Genomic DNA, 26,137 nt, shown 5'->3' on the forward strand with positions numbered 1-26,137 from the left:
CTAGTTGTATTTAAAATCAAAAGCACAACTTTTCTCATACATAGCAGTTTGCCTAAAACTAGAGATGGAAGAGGGATTTATTCCATTCAGAGTGAATGTTCATTCTGAGTGCCTAAAAGTGACCTCAGTCAATAGGATCTATCTTAAACAGAATTTAAAAAAAACACCTGGATGTGAAGTTTTCAGTTTTGGAGTTTAGCAGCAAAGCATATTTAATGTGTGTGCAAACAAAACAGAAAGAAAAGTAAAAAGGACAATAAAAACTTCTGTATGCAAAAAATCCATCAAAATAAGGGTTTAAATACTTGTGTCCTGTAGATGTTTACTAGTTTGCAGTCTTGAATTTGGAAGATACTACATTGCTGCTGGCGTGGTCAACAGTGAGTTAGCTAATGGATAGCAGTTTGCAAATGGCTTTGGGGTTCGCAAACCACTAGTTGCAGGAAATTTCAGTCTTTATCTGGAGTCCACCAATCTATGAATTTGTTGTATGGCAAAGGTAATAACAGGGAGCTGGGATCATTCGCAGATGCTCTACTGAATCTTCAAAGGCAGAAAGCTTTACTAACAGTACTTGGTGCATCCACTTGCCGATGCATGAAAACACATTAGGCAGGTTTTTGTGTTTCCTTTTAGCATGGCTATTTATTTGCTGAAGTAGCTGTTGTTTCAAACTACTGAATTTATTTCCTCTAGCAGAGGACAGCAGCTGGTTGATTCTTTCCAACTGAAAGTTCAAGAAATGTAATAACGTGCATTGTTTTTGCTGTCCCACACATTCCTGGAAAGCCATGCAAAGGAAAAATAATTCAGTAGAGCAAAGAAAATAAGTGCTTCTCTTTCTTTGGTTTTTTTTTTTTCTTTCCTTTTTTTTAATGCAGAAACTCCAGTATTTTTTTGAAGGCAAAGCCATCTTTATGTGAAAGACCATTGCTGATGCAGCACTGAGCAGAGCAGTGGCAGTTTCCTGCCTCTGAGGGCAAAGTGTGGTATTAACTCATGGTGCTTTACTCTCAGTTGTTAGCATGACAATTTCCCGTGTGTCTTCAACTCCAAAAAAACCTCAATAAACCCCAATTTTGCAAGCAAGTTTCAATTAAAAAAGAAACCAAAGTGCTGAATAGAACTAGGAAATGTGTCTTTAAACTAGGTAATGCCCAGAGGGTCTAATGGGCCAAGTGGCTTGCCTGTTCTGTATGTTGCGAGAAATCCATGCCAATAACGTACTTCTCCTTGCAGAAAAGTCTTGGGGCTTCATTTGTCCATAGTTTTCAAGAATTTTGGGAATATTCAACTGTATTTGAAGTGTTGCGGCCTATTTTTCTTGAGCTGTTCAAACTATCTTGAAATATTATAAGGGTTAGAGTAGGTAAATACTAGGGACATAAAAAGAATAAAATAGAAACACAGTAATATTTTCTGTATGTTTGTTAGTAGCACTAGAACATAGTAAGACAGTAGATGTCTCATAATTAGAGTTTTTCAGAGACAAATGTGTGCTTTACTAATTCTTAACACTTTGAATGTGCATAACATTGAACAGCCACTTACTGTTAACATTAAAGGGCCAGCTGCAACTGAAAACTAGAATACCTGCTGAAGTCAGTTACTGCAGGGCTTAACGGGAGTTAGATGGTTTTTTTTTCAGGTGTATCTGATCAATGGTAGACTCCCCATATAGTTTATAATATTTATTACTGTCTCATTAATGCACTTTTCTACTGTAAAGGTATTTTTTTCCATGGCAATTTAGAGAAACATATGCCAAAGAGCCCTTTTGTAAAATACAAAGCACTCCTGCTGGAGTGCTGTCTGACAGCAGCTAGCCTTTTTTAGTAATATCAAAAATTCTGAAAAAGCATATTCAAGGCTCACTGTGGGGAAAAAATAATGATAAAAACCCCCTTTTCTTTTAATTGCATGATTGTGCTACCTTACTGCTAGATCTTTTTCCTGTTGTTTTTCTCTTTGCGTAGGTGGTGGTTTTTACATTTGCACAGTGGATGTTCTGCATGTCCAAATACAACCTTTGCAAAAGTAGAGTTTGAACAATTTGAAACAATCCATAGAAAAGATAATCCATATTTCAGTGATGATTTCATAGCCTCCTAAAAAATACAAAGCACTGAGGAAAATCACCAGGATTTGGTACCTTAGTGACACTATAGGAAGCAACTTTCCTCATCCATGTTTTTCTCCCTGTCTATGTACTAGTGTACTATGCACTCTAAATTTTATTTAAAGAAGATCTGGGGTGGCTTCTCAGTTCAGAATTCCTCACAAATTAACAGCATCAAGCAGAGGCAGTACAGTCTTAAGTCTGGAAGCTGCTTTTACGTTAAGGACTTAATTAAATAGATGACAGTAGAGATTAGCGACATGTGCTGTGCTAATAATCTCTGGGATTCTCCTGCCTCATCTCCTTAGATTTCATCTTCCTTTAGAAACCTGGTTTGTGAATTTTGCCATCTGAATATTTCACAGACACTACTCAAATAATTGCATAAAGACATTTTATTATGAACGTAATGTATATATAGATTTTTTTTTCTTTTTTTGATCTGAGGTGCTTGCTTATATAAACAGATCCATATCAGCTGAATGACAGTTAGTTTGCAGGGCATGACAGCGGTTGAACACCTTTCAACTCCAAAGCTTTGCTGAAGTTAATCTCTTGAGGTTTAGCAGTACCCTTGGTGAGCTTCAGAAATCGAATACATCCTTTAAAACGGATATTAGTGGTCAGCCCAAACTGGGTTACGCCATCTGAAGGAGGGGAAAAAAATAAAAGGCAAAAGGCATTAAGTTAGGTTAAATTGATATTTAAGTTTGTTTTCAGAGTTCTGCAGAAGAATAGATGTCCCCAGCAATATATTAATATGTTTTACTTGTGTATCTTTGTTATTTAAAAAATGTCAAAAATTACGAGTGAATGTGGTAAATGCTTATATTAGTGATAACAATCCAATCTTCTTTCCTTTTTCTATTCTAGCGTGACAGTGGCAAAATCTGAACATGTTAAACTGCCATTGTAAGCCATGCAACTCGGTTACGTCACAAGAGGAAATTAAGGAAAATGGCCAAATGGCAGCTTGCTACCTAAGAATGGTGCATACATGCTAGTCTGATCATCTCCAAATTCTCAAGCTACTTATCCACAGAATAACAGGAAAAAAAAAAAAGAAATGGCTAAAATGGATGCAATTCTCAGCCCTAACACCATGATAAAGCCAATTCCTCAGTATGGAATTCAGATGTCGTTTAAGGAACGGTTTTGAGAGTTTTCAAGTGTTGTGATATTTATTTTTTTTATTTTTTTTTTCATGCTTACAGTAAAGCCAGGAATTTGAGTACATCTTTTCCACTAAAGAAGGAGTGGATAGTAGTGAGGGTTAGTTTGACTGGAAAGCTTACATATTTCTCTCAACTCACTGAAATTTATGGCCCAACTTGTTTCTCAGTGTTCTTCCAAGTGAAAAAGAGATATGGGGATGCACTCTGATACAAGTCTTATGTGACTGATAAAGGGTTGCAGAAATAACACCTGTAGAAGACTGACCAGCCATAGCATTATGCTGTTTCACAGAGGATGAGATAACTGAATCCATCTGTCACTCTTTGCACAAGGAAGAGTGATAGTAGGAGATGAGTAATGGCTTTTATGGGTAGCCAGGAATTTATATCTTTTCCCATGTTCTGGTGGCAAAATGTTTTTCTGCAGGATATTCTCTACTAGGTAATTCTAGCTGATTTACAACTGTTTTGCAGTATCTATGCAGCCAGGAGAAGCCTCAAGAGGGCTGGCAGATACAAATGCTTACTAATTTAACAAAATGCTGTGATATTGTTTTTTAAATTTGTAGTGAGGCTGACTGGGTATTAGGCAATGTTAAAACAAACCTTGGATGAGCTAGACTGAACAGCAAGAGAAGCCTGAAGTGCTTAAATGTGCATGTAGTTTTATTAAATAATTTCATAACTTTCCATGTGGCTGAAGTTAGGAATATCATTTCAACATGATCTAAGTGTAGGCTTGTTTTATACAGATTGCAGTTATACTCCCATTTGCTTCTCTTACTATGTTCTTCTTAACGTACAGTCCAGAACAAGACAGTAACTCCAGTGTTTCTTCAGTGCGAACTCCTGTGTTAGAATCCTCTTAAGAAAAGGCTGCCACAAAGGTGTTTTCCTTCTGGCATAAAGTTCTAAGTACTTATCAATAGCCACTGTGACTGAAGTACAACTTTCATATCTCAGTATCAAGGACATTTTGGAAAATGTTCTGAAGCTTGAGGGAAGGCTTTTTTGATAAACTGCATCAAAAATTAGAATGGGAGTAAAAACATTTTCCAGAAAATCATTTAGGAATTAACTCAAGAGGCCTCTTGCCATTGACCTGAGTATTCACTAGAGCAGACTCATACTGCAAGCATACTCAGCTTTTTTGTTTGCAAACAAGAGGTAAACTTCATTCTAAATGCAACAAAATTGGCACTTTGCAAACAACTGTGTTTTCAGAAAGTAAACTGCTAATAGATAAGCTTATTAATCGTCTATGGACAGATAAATACAAACATCCATCATCAGCTTAGTGGAAGATGAAGTTAGTTACAGAACTCAGCCCAGTTCTGGATGGATCCTGTTCAATTACCTCTGCATGAAGCAAGTTCTCTTGAGGGCTTCCAAAATACCAACTAGCAAATTTAGATTTTTTTTTCCCCTTTAAAAACCACCAGACCACAAGCAGAGAGATCAGTTAGGAAGAGATGGTGTCCTCTCACCTCTTTGTGCAAGCTCTTGTCCACATTCCTCAGTACCTCAGGTTTTACAGCCTGTTTTACACACACAGTGATCTGCCTCCCCAAAGGCATATATGCATTCTTTAGTTAAATTTAAATTTGCCATTCATAAATTAAATTTATATTTGCCAAATGCTGTTACTATTGAAACATAACTATTATGCTGTAACTAAACAGAAAGTTTTAAGAGAGGATGTATGTGCATGCTGCAGAGGCCAGAAAGTCTGCCTGCTCCTCTGTGACAGTGCCTGCATGTGAAACCAGCCAGGGGTAACTGAGAATCTCTTGGTGCTGCAACATTTCTTGATCCAAAATGCAGCTGGATGCAGAAATGAGCATCCATGCCAACCAATACAGACTTGGACAGTTTTACCCATCATCTTTAGCATACCAGTCCTAATTGCAGTTAAGACATTACCAAGGCAGTGTTGCTAAAGCATAAGTAAAGCATCATTTGTGTGTTAAACACTTACCAGGATATCCTCCAACAAAGACAGGGTCATTAGTGTCTGCTGAGGTTGAAGCCCTGTTTGGGCTGTTACTATCCACTTGTCTGTCATCCACAGTCAGCTCTAAACGGTGTTTGATCTTGTTTGCAAGAACCTTGTGCCACTGTCCATCACATAAGCTGCCTGGTGCATCAGGCTCATAGATAGCAGAGAATCGGCCTGCACCATTGTCAACGTGAAACATGACCTGAAAGCATGACATGGAAGTCGGGTAGTTCTCAAAACAGTTCTACAGTTGGTTGTTTTTTTTTGTTTGTTTGTTTGTTTGTTCTATTGAAAAGTCAAGATGCTCTGACTGCACACACTAAAGCTCTGATTTAATACCAGGCTGTAGGTGATGGCTGTCTCTTTGGGACTGCCCCACCCTAAGCTCTTTAAAGTGATAGATTACTGACTGGGTTTCCAGACTGTGAAATGAAAGATATACACAAGAAACTAGTGTTATTAATGACAAAGCTTTTCCCCAAAACTTTTCATATTCTCGCTGATATAAGTAATGATGTTGCAGTTTTAAGAAAATCAAGTGTTACAGAATCTGTTAAAATGTCTCTGTAAAAGTTTAAGTGCCTCTTGATACATGGTAAGTGCCAAGTTCTGCATAAAGGAGAGCCCTGATACTGACTTATTTCAGACGACTTGCAATTGGGTTAGTAAGCTTGCATTTAAACTACCTGTGCTTTCTAAAACCAGTCTCTATAAAGAACCAAAACTGCTTTGCTACTCACTTTTCCATCAACTAATTCGATGCCAAGCCCATCCATTTTCTGGCTGCTGACTCCTAGGAGAACACCATTCAGTCGTGTTGTACGGAATTCAAATTCCACAAGGAGATCTGTTCCCACTTTGTATGCACCAACTTAGAGAGAAAAGGGGGAAGCATAGTAACATGAGGAAAATAATTTAATACATTATTCCTAATGATCACATAAAGTGTGTTGCCAGCAATGCAAGGTAACTAACTCAGCATTATTAATGCACTCCATTTCATGTGAAATGACATGAGTAACTGTTATGGTGGCTGTGCTTAGTGTGAGACCTTGCTAGAAAGTCGTAGTCTATCTCTAGGCAGGATAAATAAAAATGACCAACAAGAGTTTCAAGTATTGGTCTCTGCCTTCAGTTAACAGGAGTTAAGTAGCACTGGAAGTCTTTGAAAGCAGCATCTCCTCTTCCTCTGTTCTTTGCCTATCAGAAGAATTGCTGTTCATTACCTGTTTTGGCAAAGCCTGTTCCATCAAAGTATGTTCCTTTCTGTGCAGTGACAAAGCATTTTCCAACACTGAAGCTGGAAGTTGGTTTATCCAGGTCAACAGGTGCTTCTGTCATTTTAAAATTTCTGATGCAGCCGTCGATGCTATAGGTGACCTGCAGTCAATATTTCAAACAGAATGTGTAACTGTGCAAAGCAAGCTGCACTGCTCAGAATAAAAGCCTAAAGTATGCCATCAAAACGTACCTTTCCTCTGCTTCTCTGCTGGATTTATGGGGCTGAATAAAACTTGAATTTTACATGGCTAATCCTTAATATCTGATCTTAATTGTAATCAAATCTCAGTCATCATCCTGAGGATGCTTTTCAGGGATGTGATCTGAGTCACATCTATTTGGCTTAATGTAGGAGATACAAAAATTCATGACATAATGAAACATAGCAAAATACATCAGCAATGTGGGAACTTAATGGCCTATACTTTACCTTTTTAATTGACTAGGTTATGGGGTTTGTGAGTAGATGAAGACACTGGATGTAGTTCCCTGGCTGCTGATAATTTTACTGGAGCTTCCCACCCACCCCTCTCCCCCCACTTTAATCACTTTAATATGGGCTTACTGTTACATGGTAAGGCAGAGCTAATGTAGGTACACAGCTACTGAAATGAACAAAGCCCCTATGTAAAGGTTGTTGACTATACATAGTTCTTTTTACAATAACCATATGTAGGTCTGGTGACCACAGTGAGGACTGCTCTGTTGGCCAGAGAGGCAGGTGGAGGCATGAGATGTGCTCAGGTGTGTGGAGGCTTTTGTGCAGGGAACCTCCAGTTTGGCTTCTGCACTGGGAGCACTTTACTATGATTCCAAGCAGGTGTGTAAGGAAGTGAGATCCTGCCTGGGGCAGGAGTGAGAGGCTGCCCAGGCCCTGGGTGTGATTAATACAGTATCCCAGCGGGACCTCTCTAAGCCACCAGCATCTCCCGCAGAGCTCTCCCTCTCTTTTTTTCTCTGAGGTGTGTAGAAACTGCATTTTGGCTCTCAGCTTCAGATAAAAGGCTTTAATATTTGACTTAAGAGTCAGGAAAATTTATCTCTGATCTCATGGGAGAGAGGAAAATGATAAACATGTACTCTGAGAACGAAAAGGAAGACATATTCATAAGCAGTGCAGTAGGAAGGAGGAAAATAAAAATCAGTGTATAAAATACAGCATGAAAATATGTACGAATACAGAAAGAAGAATGGCAGACTTGGAGACGGAAGTCTCAGCTCTGTGCACTACCTCCTGACAATATCCTGACTTGTAATCTGAAAAAATTTCCAAAGAATTTCTTCCCTTGTAAATCAAAGCTGAGTGTATTGTGGAATTATATAGCTTGTTACTGCTTAATACACCTGTACATTTTCATGAGAACATGAGCAATATCAGTCAATAAATTCAGATCTGAGCTGATCAATGCATTCTGTCAGATTCTTCATAGACCTTTTTCTAATTTCTGAGATGAAAGTCATCTCCAGATCAGTAAGTTTTGTTACAAAACAAACACACAAAAAGGCACAAAAGAACACAAATCTTGCCATTTTCACTGTGGGAATGAGTGAAATGCAAGATTTGTAAACAACTAAGTAACATTCTCTAACTTCATGATTTCACATTCCCTATAGAAAAGCAAATCTGGTTATACTTTAGCATGAGAACAGACAATATAACCTCTTTTGCTGAAAGCAGATTTTTGAGTGCTTAAACTATGACATCTGCTGAAGCCAGACAAGTAAGTATTGGTCTTCTGCACTGAATAGAAAGCCAGCCTACCTACAGTTACCTATTAGATTAGTATCCTAAAAAGCTGATGTATGTTTTGAAGAAAACCCTAAGTAAGATAACATATCCCTTCAACTTACCTTACTTTAGAGCCTTTATGTGAAGCCCGTAACACTAACAATACATCATGTGATGTATTTTACTGAAAGTGACTGAAAGGCAAGCACTGTTTTTTACTTTCTGTGAATGACATTTGAAGTCACAGCTTCATTTAAATCTCAAAGCACATAAGACTGTCAGGATCTGACACGACTGTTATTGCCAGACTGAGCCATTTATCTGCATGGGTTCCCTCCATTACTTCTGACAAGGAGCAATAGGTAAGGATTTAGTATTACCTTTCTCCTTAGATTAGGATTTGTAAATTGCAGATGTATTTCAAAGAGCATAATCTGATAATAGTAGGAATTATATTTTGGGGGTATTTAATTGCTTTCTGGTTTTCCATGCCTCAGATCTGGTTTGGTAAATCCAAACGATCACTAGATTTCCTGAATTTGGGCTTTCTGCACAATCCATAATTTGCTGAGAAATATGATCTTAGGGGTCAGTTTTCTTCATGAAATACGATTCTCAGATTTAAAGTGGTTACTCTTCTACATTCATTTCACATTCACAAGTTATTATAGGGACTTATTTAAGCAGGATCTAGGAATTCCTTTTCTGTATTTATTTTCTCTGCCTAAACTGATGAACTTTTGCCTGTCTATAGACTAGTATTTGCCATTCCATCTTACTACAGTGGTATTTACTCGTATGTAATCTTTTTGAGAGTCTGGTTTGTTTTCTTACCGTGATTTGTACTCCTCTTTACCAATTCTGTATAACCACCTGGAATGAGCCTAGACATAGCTGCTACTGACATTCCAGGTTTGGTTTTCTTTTTTTTCAAATCATGCTACACTATATGCCTAATCTGATGTTTGCTATAATTAAACTCACTCAAGTTTTGGCTTCTGCTTTGAAAGACCTCTCTACAGAGAGAAAAAAATAATGTGGGGAAGAGGTTTTTCTCTGATTCTGATACTGGCATATCTTGGGGTGTGGGAGGGCAGCCAGCAAAGTGAGACAACTGACATGGAGTCGTGCAGATAGATGCAGTAAATGGCCTGGGTGAGGAAATAGTGTTTCTAGTTGATTCTACAAATTTTATGCCAAAATTATATTTACCTCTCCAGTCTCTCTGCTTGCCAGGGTAATTTCTGTGTCAGAATGGAAGCTGGGCATTTAGACTAAAACAGTGATAAATTGATATATGTGCATTTGATTGGGAAACAGACAAGAGAGCTTTCATGGCTTTACTTCAAAATACATTCTCTCAAACAACACAAACCCAATTACTAGAGTAAGCAGCAGTACTACTGGGGACTTTGTCCAGGGTGATTTTAGCTTCTGTTGCTTCTCTTAGGAGATGCTTTCACTGCTTTTTTAGCATTTATTGCTTGACGAATTACAGCCAAGAGAAAGGGGAAGTAGTATTCAGCACCTTATACTCTAGCTGTGATACAAGTGGATACAAGTGTGTGGATCTTTCTACTTTTCCATAACAGTAACTAGGACTACTATTTCTAGTTCTTTGCATTAACTGGATTTTGAGTCAGATCCTTCCACTGAAAGAATGTAGTGTACCTCAAGTAAGGTCCATTTTAAATGTATTCTTGAGCAGTCTGAGGGAAAAGCAAAGCAAAACAAAACAAAACTGGGAAGACATTGGTACAAATACAGACATACTTAAGCAGTGTAAGATAACTTTAACAAACTTGCTTACCGGACCAATCCTTCTAGTTGTGTAGTTAATGGGCAATCCTCCAATATACAGCATTCCTACAACATCCAATATATCAGCTTTCTTGGGGCTAACAGTCCTGTTTGAAACATCATCTACTATAAGGCTTCCTTCTTGCTTCGTTCGAACTACTTTTATCTAAAAAGACACACAAATGCAATACAATTAGAGATAGTTTTCTTAAAATAAGGCATTTCCAGATTGTAACTAGCCTTACAGTCCAAAATATAGAACATAGGAGAAAGTTGTAGGAGTGGCTACAGAAATTCCATGGCAGCAACTATGGTTAATGTTCATGGAACAGAGCGCTGGGTCAGGAGGCATCACGACTATAAACAGACCTCATAACAGCCTTCCAGTATCTGAAGGGGGGCTACAGGGATGCTGGGGAGGGACTATTCATTAGAGACTGTAGTGACAGGACAAGGGGTAACGGGTTCAAACTTAAACAGGGGAAGTTTAGATTGGATCTAAGGAAGAAATTCTTTACTGTAAAGGTGGTGAGGCATTGGAATGGGTTGCCCAGGGAAGTTGTGAATGCTCCATCCCTGGCGGTGTTCAAGGCCAGGTTGGACAGGGCGTTGGGTGGCATGGTTTAGTGTGAGGTGTCCCTGCCTATGGCAGGGGGATTGGAACTAGATGATCTTAAGGTCCTTTCCAAGCCTAACTATTCTATGATTCAATGATTCTATAATTTATTAGAATGACGGAAAAGACTTGGGATTCCTTTTAAAAAGCTTCATTGTTGCTATCATAGGCATGGCACAGTACTGGTTTTCCTGGAACCAGACATCAATTTTAAGTACTGGGAATAGTAAATACTGAAAATTAATGGCACCAGTTGCAAATCTTTATTGCAGCACATGTTTGCAGACAATATTGAGTTTATGATTCCACTAGTTTGGATGTCCCTCAGATCATATTTCATGCTAGAGTAAATACAATAACAGCTATGTTCTGTTGGCATTATGGCTTCTGTTCAGACAAATGGGCTGTGGATTGCATAGGTACAGTGCAGTTGCTGAAGAGTTAAGGAAATTCTACCCCAACAACTGCAGTCCAGTGTCTTTCCAAAAGTTTATACTGAAATCTCTGCAAATCAGTGTAAGAATGGTTCAGTATAAAAAAGGGATAAATGTAAAATGCAATATATGTGTTAGCAGATTTCTAAACAGCACAGTAGTTAGCCCACCAGAACAGCAAAGAGAGACAAACAGCATTTTTCTTTGACTTTTCTTTGATATGGCTGTTTCTACTTCAGAGAGGGAGAACATCTGTCATGCAACTGGGAAGACTGAGCACTAATAAGAGGTGGCCTGAAGGTGAGGGACTGAACTTGGTGTTTACAGATAACTGTATGTTTGAGATGGACAATTAAACCTTGGGCAGAAGGAGGATTAGGAAAGTGTGACAGGAACTGGGCAATACTCTTATGGAAGATCTAAAGAGATAGCAGCAGCATGATGTGGCTTCTGTAGCCTGATGGAAACATTTTTAACCTAAGCCATTTTAAATGGAGGAAAGACTGTCACTAAAAGGATTATTTTAAGGAGAAGCTCCTACTTTCTTAAAGACTGTGGTCTTCTCTTAGAAAAGTTGCCTTTTTCTACTCTCCCAAAATGGACTTCCTTGTGTTTTTGGGAGCTGTGACTTTGACTTTTGTCTCCATTCTCTCCTACAAAAATGGGATCTACAACAAGGGTCCCTTTCTCACTGAGTGCCAAGCTGCATGCCCAAAAAGCACAGTATTCCAACAAGAAATATATGCTCCAGTTAGTTCTCTCAGAATATAGAGAAAACAGCTAAAAGAGCAAAATACATCTTCTCTGTATACAGAGTCTAGCAGAAAGGGGCCCTGGTCTACTGCCAGTGCTGCTAGGCGTTACATAAACCAGACAAATAATGACTACAACTTTATTTTTTTCCCTCCTTGTCCTGGGTTCAGCAGCAGCAGTCAGTTTTTCTCCTGCTTAGTAGCTGGTGCAGCGCTGTGGTTTTGACTTTTGGCCTGGGAATAATACTGATAAAGCCGATGTTTTCAGTTGCTGGTCAGAATGTTTACCCTGACCAAGGACTTTGTGCGTCTCATGCTCTGCCAGGGAGGAGGAGAAGCCGGGAGGAAGCAGGGACAGGACACCTGACCCCAACTAGCCAAAGAGGTATTCCATACCACAGCACGTCATGCCCAGGGTTCTAACTGGGAGTTACCCGGAAGGGCACGTCCTCTTCTCTGTCAGGCTCTTTTCCGGCGGGCGGTATCGTATTCTCTTCCCTTGTTATTTCTCTTATCATTATTATTATTGGTGGTAGCAGTAGTGATTTGTGTTATACCTTAGTTATTAAACTGTTCTTATCTCAACCCGTGGGAGTTACATTCTTTCGATTCTCCTCCCCATCCCTCGGGGGGGGGGGGGAGTAGAAACTGTGTGGTTCTAATTTACGGCCTGGGCTTAAACCACGACACTCCTGAAATACCTTGGTATAGAGCATTTGCTATCATCAAAAGGTTCATGAATAAAAATCCAGCAAAAATAAAATTCCTGCAGAACAGGGTGGGAATGAAGCAAAGAGGGACTAGGGATGACTGCAAAGGGGGTTTCATAACAGAAAATACAATGAGATTTTTTTCTCATTTTCCCATTGATGGTGATGTGGGTAGTGACTTTCCAAATATCTGTCTAAAATGTAATGTCTCTTATAGTATATAACTTGAATACAGAGTTCCATGTATTCTTTTCTTCTCTGTCTTTATTACTGCCTTTGAGCATGTTACCTAACGAATATACTGTGTCTGTTCTTGGCCCAGTAACTACTAAACTTCATGGTTGTGATATTATTCCTTCCCTTACCATTCAAATACCACAGGCATTGCATATAAATGCTCCTTCTCATAAAGTCACAGAAGGGGCTGCCAAATACATCCAGGAATATCATTTTTATTCCCTAATGAATGGAATTAATGATGCAGGGAAGATTTACTTAAATGTTACTTCTTTTTCTTTACTCTTAGCATTATGGCTGATCAATGATATTAACATAGAAAGAACTGGTTTTAATGGTGTATTCCATCATCATGAGCTGATACTCACCTGAGCCCTATTAGGCAGGAAGGAACATTTTCTGCAGTTCCTTGCCATACATGGAACATATTCTAAATATGTCCAGAAATACGTGTTTCCTGAAGGGCAAATTTCAAATATCAGCACTAACTTTTCTGTTTATGGAATATGTAATGTGTACTTAACAGTGACTCTGAAAACCCAAATTTGTCAGACTACGTAAAATTCTAGTTGTAAAGTTTAGCTTTATATATATGAACAGACTACATTTTGCAAATATCTTAAGGCAAAACAAAGCTTGCCTTTAGCATGACAAAGAATAATTTAGCATTGGAGATTATTATACCTTGTGCCACTGCCCATCATTTATTTTGTTGGAAATCATTGTGTTGGTGTCTCCACTCCCCAGATCATAGCTGAAGTAAGGCAGTCCATTCTTTATCTGAACTGTAGCAAAATCAGCATGGTTGATGCGGGCCATGTAAAACAGCAAGCCAGAATCAGCTGTTGTTCGGACTTCAAATTCAATTGTAAGTCTGGAAATCAAACAGCAACAAAGGAAAAGATATTCAGAGGCAGACAGTAGGCAAATTTATCTGCTTTACCTTTTTGTGTTCCTCTAAAGTTTACAGTTAGTGGCACATTTTGCTTGTCCATCAGAGTTTAAGAAAAATAATTTGGTTATACATGAACTGCATTTCACACATATCCAATCCGATGTGAATGTTCATTAGTCCCTTTGCTGCGGACGTACAAAAGTGCAAACTTTGCATAGAATTTCAAGATACAATTCTCAGCTGCAGCTGTAGTTGCTAGAAAATCCCAGTGCTTCTAAAATTCCAGTGGCATTATCCATCATCCACACACATAATGCTCACAAAGACGAATGAGCTATAGTGACAGCTGGCAAATGCTGAGTTTCTAATGAGTTGTATTGCCTGAAGACAGGTTGCAGAACTTTTAAAGATGCAGAGAGAAGCGTTTACGATCAGCATATAAAACACTTATTTTGATTTCTTCCAACAGAAAATGGGGTTGTGTCTGAGGAAGTCTGTTGACCCCTTGGACAGAAGGGTAATAATGAAAATATCCCCTACAGCAAAGAATCTGTTAAGAAATTATTTAAATTACCTAGATGATAAGTTTGTACTGGCTGCACATCACTAACCTAGCCCAAGCTGAGCTGTGAAGTTAGTGTCTGAAAGCAGTTGATAATAGAAATGTGAAAAATCATTGCATGAAAATGATCAGGCCAGTATTCTTATTTGAAAAGAAGATAATCAAGGACTCTATGATTATATATGTATTTTAATTATATTCCTAGTTGTCTAAAGTTAGCATATGTGAAAATATGCAGTACAGCATCTTTATAGGTAAAAATAACTGTGAGGCTGATGGACTTGTAAACACAAAAATGCTTAGTGGAATGGCGCGGCACATTTGTTAATGATCATGTGTCTTCAGAGCAAAAATGAACAATTAGTAAGTTATAGCTTCACAAATCCTTGACACAGCAGTATTTTTATACGCAGCTCTTGGAATTTCTTTGCATATCAACATATATATGCATATATTGCTACACTTTGTGACGGCAAAGTCATTTTGCCTGTTTACTGTGCAAACGAGACCTAATTACCAGAGGAAAGGGGAATAAAGATTTGCTTATTACAAGAAATTATCAAGTTACTGAACCAAGAAACGTTCTTCTCAAAAAGCAACTATGAACTCAGTTGCATGACCTGGTTCCATTCTTCTGTTTGTTTTTCTGCAAATCAGTCTGGGATGTGTGTGTGCCTAAACCTTTATAAAGAGGTAAACTTTTTTTGTGAGAGCCACTTAGGTGGGCACTTCATTACCAATATTTTACATTTTAATTAAGCAGTTTTTAATGAAATTAATTAGGGGAAGTGATCTTTTTCAGATTATACCCATGATTTTGGGAGATGCTTTTGAGAATATCAGGAGGGGCATTTTCTTTTATATTATTCCATCAAAACTCATTGCTGATATAAACAATATACCTGTTTTTCACTTTGGTGTCATCAAATGCAACTGCAATGTGGCTGTTCCTTGAAAGACCAAATTGCTTGCCACCTTCCAAAATGGGTGGTTCTGTGTCAGCAGCACAGGAATCCTGCAAAATAGCGATCATACAAATTTCTTATTTGGTATCTTTCTCAGCTGTACACGTGCTGAAGTCTTTCAGCTGCTCAGGACTGAGAATATTGCACCTTGTCTAGACACTGGCTCTGCAATTTTCTGGTGTGTTGATGTCTCATCAAACTAAATCACAGCAAAAGTCAGCTAAAGTTATAAACCAGTATGACAAGAACTTAGTATAAAAGCAGAGCTCATTAAGCTGGCTGTAAAAGGAAATAAAAGTAATATATGAACAAGGCTGCTTTCATGCCAACAGTGGACATTTACAAGAGTCTTAAGTGATTTCCAGGCAGCTCAGTATACTCTTAGATCACATAAATGCATTTTACACAGTAGTATTCCCTCTTACAGAAATGGAGCAAGACTTAAGTTTTAAAGTGATGCTTTGCTGTCGACTTGAAATCTAGTCACCTTAAAAATGAGTTAAAAGGAGTTTCAGATCCTGCACCTGTCAACGGGTCCTCCATTTTACTTCTTTATATTGTTTTACAACCATCTCCTTTGTTTAATGTGCTGTTCCCCCTGGTGCTGTTGAAAGACCCCACAAACAATAAGGGAAGCCAAATAACTGATAGATAGAAGTAACAACTGTTAAACTCCCATAAGCTGTCTAATGTAGACACATTACCTAGGGGGTAAAGAAAGAAACCCCTCTCTGTCTGTTCTGCTTCTATTAATCTTAAAGTGGTGCAACAATGGAAGGTAAAACACCTTCTGCCCAGTGTAATTTTCCCGCTTCAATTTCACCAGGTCTTTTAATCTCTGGCGCTAAAGCTTTTGTATAGGGGTGCCTGGGGCGATGCGAGACCATGGTAATTACAGCTCCTACTCATGTCTAGTTTTGCCTCCCACTGAGAGTATTGTGAAGGAGCTACTCAAAGGATCTAACACAACACAATCTCAAGACAATACCACTGGGAAAAAAACCCCCAAACTTTGATAGCTGCAAGCTCTGTTTTTAAGCACTGTGGCTGATATAATTTTGGATTGGCAACAGCCTTATTTGAGCCCTGACTCAGCAGGGACCTGCAAAGCACAAGGTGCCGTGCATTGTTGACAAAGAGCTCTTTCTGTGAAACATTTTGAAAATGTCATGAGTGACTCATCAGGCAGTGAAATTTCTTTCCCTCTTACTCAGTTTTTCAGTAGTGTTAGTGTTAGGTGTTTTGCTTTTACACGTCACAGAAATCTTCACAACAATGTAGAGCACATCTAAAAATTAGTTTTCCACAGCGAATGCTCTGATTTGACAGAGAACACCATGCATTACAACATCAATGTGCAATAGAGGAAAAAAAACCCAGGAAAAATTCAGCAGGACCAAAGGACCAAACAAAGTTATGAATGTGTGATAGCAGTCTTTCAGTGATCATCAAATAGGAAAAAAAAATCATATTCTTATAATTCTGGGTAAAGTTTCTAAATATTTTAAGCTTTACAGGTTTATCTAAAAGTTTAACAACTACATTAGGAAGAATACTGTGTGCATAATGCTTTTGATAGCATTTGGGCTGGCTAAAATTTTAAGACAGGGACTAGCTACTGGTACTGGAACAACAGGAAAGAATTGGAAAATAACTAACACACACTTTTCTGTGGCACACTTTCACATATTACATGGTAAAAGGAAATATTCTGACAGTAAATGCAATCCTAGGCTAGTATATGTTAGTAGAGGGTCTGGTGTTGATGCTTAAAGCAGCTCCCCAGCATCAGCCAACATTGCAGTTTTATTTCATCCCAGCAGGAGGACTATAAGGAAGGACAAGGAGCGGGGTAGAGTGCCAAACACACAGTGACAGTGGGAATCATAGCAAGCATACACCGATTATTTACTGATAAATACTGATCAATAATAGTGATCATTCATTAGGTTGATGTTGAAGTGTCAGTAAAAAGAAAAAAAATAGGGCATACTTAAATAACTTCCAGGTTTTATTCACATTCTTCACAGACTGTGAACTAAGCATGGATCACCAGCCTATATTAAAATATGCCAGGTTTGGGGATTTTTTAGTACCAGCTTTAAGGTGTCTTGGGTTTAAACCTGGCTGCTTAATAATTACCTGAGATGCTCAAGACTGAACTCTTCAGCTGCACTTTATTTCAGTCTTGTCAGATGTCAAAGACTGGACTGGTAAATCAAGAAGCTAGGTGTGTCTCACAGTGGAAATGGGGAACAGAAAAGCCCACTTGTGGACTGCCACACATTCTACAAACAATGCCGTATTAGCAATTAAAAAGAAAGTAATTAGGGGAGAAAGGAAGTGGCAGTGAAGCAGTCTCCACAGTTTACTGAACATCGTTAATAAAACAATGAAGTAATGCATGGAGAAATAGTGAAAGGTACCGTCATGGAGTCAAATGGAGAAGTAAAGCTGGCACTCTTCATTTCAGTGGCAAGCGAATCCTGAGAAGCAGTGAATAACATGAAGCAGAAGTAGCAGTTACCCAAGGTTGAGAAACATCTGGCATCTACAGCAAGCAGCAGCAGCAGCACACTGGTGACCAGTGTATTTCCCAACTGTCTTACTTTTATATCTTGTTTTGCCTTTAGTAGAGGATGGGTTGGGGTCTGTTTGTTTGTTTGTTTGTTTCTTTTGGGATTAAACTCCCCCCCTCCCTCCTTTTACATGCAGATGGTTATTAGAGATAAAAAAGATCCTAAGAGGACTCAAGTAGAAGAGATACCTTATTTAAGTCAAGTCCAAAATGTGGAAATAATTTTTTTTCTGCAGTATATTTTCCATATACAATCCTTCTTCACTGAACTTCTGTATAATGAACTGCCATATGAGTTCTAGCTCAGTATTAGACTGTAGTTACCTATTGTGTTACAATAGTCCCCAGCACAACTTACTTAGATGAGCATAAAAGCTATCCAAAAGCTTGCCTTCTTTAAAACACTTTCAAGTCGTCAGAATACTAAAATGGTTTCATTTTTTTTCCAAGACAGAAAGTAAAGTAATGGTGTTTTGTTTAGATTTTCATTTTGAACTCCTGTTTCAAGTTATCATGGCTCTAGATATGTGATATACAAAACACACCTAGTTACAATGGGACTAGTTTCTGATATTAATGAGTAGATCTATTCCTCTCAATTTTATATTTAAGAGTCTTAACTGTGCACTTGTACTCTCATGCGCTTCTGCATTATTTTATTTTGTTAATAATGTTTGATCAAGGGATACTATGACTGCACTCTTTCACGACAGTGAGCATTAAACTGGATAACCCTTTTTACCTTGTTGTTGGTTGGTTCCTTCTCTTTCTATAGTACTCTTACTAGAATGCAAATTTGCTTACTTTCAGAGAGATGCATCGGGCCCTCGTGGTACAACTACTCCACCTTGTGGGAATGATCAAAAATGCTGCCCTAGAGCATTAAAAGGCCGATAACTGGGACTCAGTGCAGCGTAATAACTAAGATGGAGCTTGCCTGTCTTAAACCCCAAGCTCCCATTTTGAGGTACGCAGAAGGCTGCAGGTGCTGTGGAGACTTCAGGAGTGCCTGAAGACAAGTCCTTCTGATTAAAGCTGTGCCATATGTACCTGACCAATGAAGGTGACTATGAATGTCAAATATAAAATTAATGAGTTAGGGGGTTTGGCCTAGTTTTTGCACCTTTTATTTTTGTAGGAAAACATGTTAAAAATCCTACCCATGTCCAAGGAAAATCAGATATGAATTCTGAAGATGAGTCAGGTAAAAGGGAATGACTGGAGCAATGAATTCAGGTTCCTCTGTCTCAAACTGACTCACTGAAAATCACTTTTTTTTTTTTTTTTTGTTTTTATGCAATTAATTGATAATCTTATCCTCTGTGTCACACTAACAAATTCAGCACAAACAAACACTGTGTTCTGAGTAATGCCGTGTCAATGAGGAGGTGTGAAATGGGAATGAAGATTAAACCTGACCCATTGTGGGAGCACCTCTCAGAATGGTTAAAAGATCTTATGAACCCAATCTAGAAGAAACTGTCAAAATTACTGACTCTTTTATATTTTATATATATATATATATATATATATATTTAAAAGCCAGTTAGATACTCTGGTTGTTAACTTCTCAAAGCTTATTATGGTAATGTCACTTCTGGTAGCGTAAATAGGCTCTTAGCTGGGAAGTGGGCAGTCTTTTTATATTGTTTGGAAATCTCACCCATACTGAAATATATTCAGCTGTCTTGGTTTCGGCTAGAATAGAACTACTTTTCTTCCTAGTAGCTGGTGCAGTGCTGTGCTTTGGCTTTAGTCTGACAATAATACTGATAACACACCGATGGTTTAGTTGTTGCTCTGCCAGTGAGGAGGAGCAAAAGAAGCTGTGAGGGAACGGAGACAGGACATCTGACCCAAACTAGCCAAAGGGGTATTCCATGCCATAGCACGTCATGCTCACCTATAAACTGGGGGGAGTTTTCTGGGAGCTTGGGGATGGGCTAGGCATAGGATAGCAGGTGGTGAGCAATTGTAATGGGCATCGCTTGTGTTCCCTGAATTTTACTCCTCCTTCTCTCTTTTTCCTATTATTATAATAATCATTTCTATTACTATAATATTTTACTTCATTTCAATTATTAAACTATTCATATCTCAACCTGCAGGTTTTACCTTTTTCCAATTCTCCTCCCCATCCCACTAGGGTAGGGAGGAGTAACCGAGTTGCTATGTGGTAATTAGTTAACGGCTGGGGTTAAATCATGACACCTGCATAAATCTGTGGGGTTTATGCATGCCTAATAAAATGCAAAGGTTTTCCCCCTAAGAATATCATCTAGTGTATAAATTCTTCAATTTAATATTCTGATATCTAAATACATCTTTTCTGGACAGTAAAATGTTACATCAACTTGTAAAACAGCTACATTTGCGATGGGAGTTTCTTCTTAAATTTTATTGTATAAGACTGCTTGCTGATATTATTCTAGCTAAGATTTCTGGTAACAACGGCTGAACAAAATTTAGCAGTGACTGGGGTTTCAGTCCCTAAGTTCATAAGTCTCCTGACTAAAGTTATAAAGTGTCAGTGGAGGAATTGCCCTCTCAAACACACCTATCTGGTTTACCTCTTTCGTCATCCTGTCAGTGACATGGCTGTTATCCTGTGCTTCAGAGAACAGCACAAGAAATATCATAACAACTTGGATTTCCCATAGGAAAATTTCTCTTCCAACCCTGATCAGGTATTACTTGGCTTACATACTGAAGTGCAAGTGTTTAGGGCTAAGCATGCAAGCCAAAGCGAATTCTACTGCTATATCATTCTTTAAATTACTGTTATAATCCAAGCAAATGACACCAACCAGTTTTCCATTATCTACAGATTTTACTGACCTGCAACAAGGTGTTCCCATTACAATATCATGATAAATTATTACTATTTTTGTGGCAAATTACTTCTTTGTTCTTGATGGCCAGCCTTTCAATTTTGCCTGGAAAAAGAAACTTTTCAAAATTTACCTGAGTGATCTACACTTACAAATGCAGCAGGTAGAGATGGTAGTGGAGTAGGAAGAGAAGGAGGAAGAGTCCTGGGTCTTTCTTTCTCCCCATTAGTGTCTGGTTCAGGTTGGATCAAGACTGTTGCGTGGATTGGTTTATCTTCATCCTCAGGTGGCCTAACCTCTGGTTCTAGAGAGGGACATCGGCCAATATCTGCATTTTCAAAGGACACGGGTTGAGCAAAGTCCATGGGGCTGAGAACATACAAAGAAATTGATGTCTGTTAGTTTTTCTGCCTTTTTATCTCTCCTTTATAAAAAAAAAAAAAAAAGCTGTATGCTGCAGTGTAATTCTACTTCACAGGACACAAGACCCAGGATTGATCCTATCTATTTTAGGTACGGAAGTGGGACACTTAAATTAGAGGTGATAGTCACCATTGACTTTCCTTCTTACAGTCAATGCAGAGAGACAGGCAAGCTTTACCAGCCTAGGTAGGCTGAATCACATTGCTGAGAAGCCCTTCTCTCTGATGTACACTGATGGGGTGAGCGTGATGAGACCCTCATTTAGGTACTTCAGTTATGTGAAAGAATTCGATGGAAACTTTCTATATGGGTTTTACTTTTTTCACCATTTTCTTTTGTTTTATTTAAATGTTCTTTCCAGATTACTGTAGCATGCACTTTCCACAAAGCAAATTGATTCCTATGGTGGTTCTTAGACAGAATTTGTATACTCTTAGAGATTAACCTTACTTAAAATAAAGTGTTATAGTACAGCATAAGTTCTTATCATTGAAGCAAGTCTTACTGCAGTGTTACTGTTGAATTTCTCTGATTTTATGGATAAGTACCCAGGTGCTGGCTTGTCTGCAAAACATTTCATTAATTGCATTGCCTATGGAGTGTATATTGTAGGCAAAAGAAAAGAAAGGGCATATTAAGAAAACAGATATTATTCTAGGATTTGCTGTTAGTATGATTCCTTGCAATAATGCTGTTTCTTTTAGCAGCCAAGGTAGTTAACCAGACTTCATTAACTGGACATTCATTGGCATGAGTGAGACTTACGTGGCATTAATGACAAGATTCCATATACAGCCCTCAAATGGTGGTATGTTTCTGAGCAGTGCAGTCTGAAACTGAGAAGAAGTACCTCCCACAAAGAGTTTCCTGACAGATATGGGCTGGTCTGTTGGCAGTCTCTGAGTCTGGCCTTTGTCTTCATCTACTTGAACAGTGAACATCCTATGAAAAAGATTTGAAAGCAAATTTGAAAAGAAATTTGAAAAGAAATATATAATTTACTATTGTTTGTACTGAAATCACCACTTTGCAGGCCCCATTTACTCCTACACCAGCTATAACACTAAGCAACCCAAATTATGTAGTTAGCAGCTCACATTAAATGCATATCAACCACCAGAAAGTTTTCAGTTACTGGTATGCTTCATTAGTAGCTCTCTGGTGGAGCTTGGCAAACGTGCTGCAGAAAGGTGATAGTATCAGTCACTAGCTGAATAGGAAGAAGTGGTTTGTAGTGTGGCAACACTGACATGGTAAGGGCCATGCCTGCAGTACTGCGTGCTCAGCAGGATGAGAACAGCATGAGACCACATTTTGTTTGGGTTCCCTATTTCCTGGTTTTCCAAGTTATCTTCTTGCTGGGGGACAAACACTGCTACAGACTGCTCTGACTGCAGAATCAACCACAGATACATGCTGAACACTTTTTAAAAGACTGGTAGCTTTTACCTTGGGGAGACAGCAGAGTAGGAAAATTGCTGATAGTTCACCATGTACTGATACAAGTGCTATAATTCATTCTCATGGGTGATGCACATGCTACAAGCTAAAAGACAAACCAATCTCATGGAAGTTACTGTTAAGGTTGAACAGAGAAAGACAGAAGCATCTGAAGCACAATACCCCTGGCTGACCATGCCAAATCAAGGAATGGAAAAAAGAGCAAAGAGGAAAGGCCTAAATATTGTGAAGGGCATTATTGTGGTAAAAGCAAGAATGCAGATGTGAGAAAAAAAAGGTGAATGCTTTTGCCTGTCAAAGCTACTAAGATGCAGATGTTGGGGATTTGTACCACATTTACAAGAAAACATGGTAAAGGGGTGAGAAAGTGAAAAACTAGTTTGCCAAGCCATACCATACACTGTATACTGAGAAAGAAATGTAATAAAGGCTGTGAAACTGCAAGACAGTGGATTATTTTGATGGGCAACATATAACAAGGTATAGCAACAAAAGTCAAAAGTTTAACTGCTGGGACAATTTAACCATTGATGAAATAGAAAATCTCCAGCTTCTGAACAAATCCAGCTCAAGGTGAGCTGAGTTGAAAAGGATGGATAAGAACTTCAGTATTTTTGAAGGTGAATGTAAAATGCTAGTTGGCATCATTTCTTCATGTTGGTAGACTATCTTTAATAGTATTTAGCCATGAGGGAAACAGGGCCACAAAAAAAGAGCTCTATGTGTCTCTGGTAAACTCTGATATTATTTATGTAGTGCAGTTTTTGTTTCAAATATGTTACAGTCATGGTAAACATCAGGACCTAACTATTCAAGAATCTTTGACTACAGTTAGTTATGTGAACACAAGTTGGGTATCTGAAAGTAAGTAGCTTGATTTTTCAGACTTACTGAGCATCCTCATGACATATCTGAAATAGTAAGTATCTGGTAAATAACCCCACTTTTTTAAACTGCAAAATTATACTGAACACCAATATTCTTCTTTTACAATAATTAAAAATGTTAGCAACTGAATGCTGAAAATGTTTATTGAAAAGAGGCTGGTTTTCATATGTAAAATGCTTGACTTTGTTATTTATACAAGTCACAGACAGAACTGGATAGTGACTTTAGCACACGGATTAGATAATTGTTATACTACATGCAGATTGCCCTGTTTCCTTATAGTTTTGGGCGGATTAATTCAGTCTAGGAAGCTGTAGAGTAAGAAAATGATTAATTTTTCAAAGGCTCAGAGGAAGCAGGTGTTAAAAGTTTTTGTCGGCAGAATTTCAAGGATTTCCTCCAGACCCTTCAGCAGTGGAAATGGACAGAAATTTCTCTGGGGACAGTTCAGAGCAACAGTGATTTAGGTTCTGTTAAGAGTCGCAGAGAGGACACTTCACTGCCTTCAGAGGAAGCGTGGGGAAATTGCATTGCAAGACCTGAGTTATCCTTTGTGCTGTTGCATGTTAGCCATGGCTACTGATTGTCAATATTTTCATTAGCATACAGTATTTCGTCTCGTCCTTAGCCATTAATATAGTAAACATTTTGGCTTTAAGCAGAACCATACAAAGATGTGCATGAGTCTTCAACAGTATCCTATAATTACCTTGGCAGAGAAAGCAAACATTCATAATTATATGGGCAATTATCTCTCTGAAGAGCTTTCAAATGGTGTTTCTCATATTTAGTAAAATAAAGCTTCAGTTCATGATGAGCAGAGGAGGGGTTAATCTTAATTTTTATCTTTTCACATCCATTTCATGTTACAGAAACTGCAGAGTTCAGACAATTTGTTTTGTAAAAAAGCTACTTTGAAAACACAGTTTTCATCTGAACAAGTATCATCACTGGATGGCATTGTACAGTAGTTGTGTCTTGATGTACTCTCACAGGTCAAAGTTACTGTACTTGCTATAGTGCTCCATAAAAGAACTTTATTTTTTAGAGCTTCTTATTATCATCTGCATATTTGTGTTCTGTCACAGCAACACAAAACATTTTGAAAAATGCAGTTATCATTTCCAAAATGATTTTTTTCTGCGAAGAATTTACAGTTTTACCTTAAACTAGTCACTGAAGCTGGGAAGAGATATTGTCTGGAGGCACTATTTCTAAGATTTTTCATCAATACAATAGAAATTCAGTCAGAAAATTATACTGACAAAGCAAAGTGAATTATAGAGAGGACAGAATGGTACCTGGATACTAGACGGACAGGAACTATTGCACAAGAAGGCTATAGTGTTGTGGGGGTAAGGAGGTGAAGCCTAGTGTTTAGTGTGCTTGGATAAGTGCATTTGGTAACATGCTGGATGTCACATCTTCTTTCTGTTTGTTTTTAGGTTTTTTAAATAAAACAGAACAACATTGTGCCTAGTGCACTAATCCACTGAATGTCTGTACAGTATGAACACATTTATCCACAACAAACCCTACTTGGAACAAGGGGTTTTCCACGCCATAAATAATGACTAACTCCTACACACTACAGCAGAAAACTCATTCTAATCACTGTCTGAATGGTAATTAGCTTTGGATTTTTTTATTTATTTTTTTTTTTTTTTTACAATGTCTGAGAAAGGGCAAAGGAATTTAAGTGAAATTCTGTTTAAAACAACATGGTCTGAGAAGGTTTGCAGTGGCTTTCCAGCAATAAGAATGACTACTATTTATTGGGTAAAACAATGTGTCTTCATTGTTTTATACAATTTAGCTGGGCATCACTGTAACCACATGTATATACACCAGCACATGGCATTTCAAAAAGGCTACAGTCTGCTGTGCTGTTGCTGTTTGTATACTTAGAGAACAGTCTTTTTCTACATGTCTTGAAAAGGTGATTTACTGCACCACAGCAGTATTTCTCATCCATGCATTCGGTTAATAAAATGTATTTGACAAGAACCAGAAGGTTAAAGACACCAATTCAGACAAATGCAGATGTCTGGGGAAACAGGCTGATAGACTAGGAAAGCAAGTAAACCCAGCTCTGCAGAATAATAAGCACTGTCAGAAACTAACTTCTCAAAAGGTTGCAATAACACTAAATTCTTGGTCTCAGCAGAAACATTTGCATGGATTGCTAAAGACACTGGTACATTCACTTTGTTGAATTAGCTCTGCTGTTTGGTCTGTACCGCTTCTAGGTATTTGTTACCCTCTAGCTCGTTCTATCCGGATGGAGTGTGCCCTGCCATCGTGAAACTCGCCGGCTTCTGGTCTGATGGTGATTCTGTGGGGATCCCGTATCCCAGTGGAGATATGCACTTCTAGTCGACCTCTGTTCAGGAACACTGCATAGTAGGCCTGCAATGTGTATGTTGGTATAAGAAGGTAAGTTACACTTGAAATAAATTATTTCACTTTGTTTTACATTATGATTTATGTTTTATCTCTTACACTGGTTTTTAATTTGCTCACCATAGACAAGATACTGTATTTTCAGTTCTGCTGCTGCTGTTCCATTCAGACTTTCTCGTATTTTTTTAAATGAGTGGGTGAAATGAAGTCATGATGGAAAGCCTCATCAGTAGATTTAACTCTCTGTGTACCTTTTTGTGGGGAAGGATGGAGACTTCT

The 26,137-nt window shown here is 38.2% G+C and overlaps 1 protein-coding gene across 1 annotated transcript in view; it reads right to left on the bottom strand.

Moving 5' to 3' along the window:
* Positions 1-2,348: 2,348 nt before the first annotated feature.
* The window catches only part of LAMA2 (laminin subunit alpha 2), a gene marked incomplete at its 5' end in the record, with an annotated part of 387,284 nt that continues 363,495 nt past the window's right edge, over positions 2,349-26,137 (bottom strand). Inside the window, 11 exons of the mRNA XM_080616795.1 lie at positions 2,349-2,766; positions 5,273-5,495; positions 6,034-6,164; positions 6,520-6,673; positions 10,114-10,269; positions 13,537-13,726; positions 15,212-15,324; positions 17,701-17,760; positions 20,836-21,052; positions 21,872-22,048; positions 25,716-25,864. Coding sequence (XP_080472921.1) covers positions 2,609-2,766; positions 5,273-5,495; positions 6,034-6,164; positions 6,520-6,673; positions 10,114-10,269; positions 13,537-13,726; positions 15,212-15,324; positions 17,701-17,760; positions 20,836-21,052; positions 21,872-22,048; positions 25,716-25,864 — 1,728 coding nt within the window. The 3' untranslated portion in view covers positions 2,349-2,608. The remainder of the gene's footprint in view (positions 2,767-5,272; positions 5,496-6,033; positions 6,165-6,519; positions 6,674-10,113; positions 10,270-13,536; positions 13,727-15,211; positions 15,325-17,700; positions 17,761-20,835; positions 21,053-21,871; positions 22,049-25,715; positions 25,865-26,137) is intronic.

Source organism: Psittacula echo (genome assembly GCF_963264785.1).
Source record: "Psittacula echo genome assembly, chromosome: 4".
Taxonomy (NCBI): Eukaryota; Metazoa; Chordata; class Aves; order Psittaciformes; family Psittacidae; genus Psittacula; species Psittacula echo.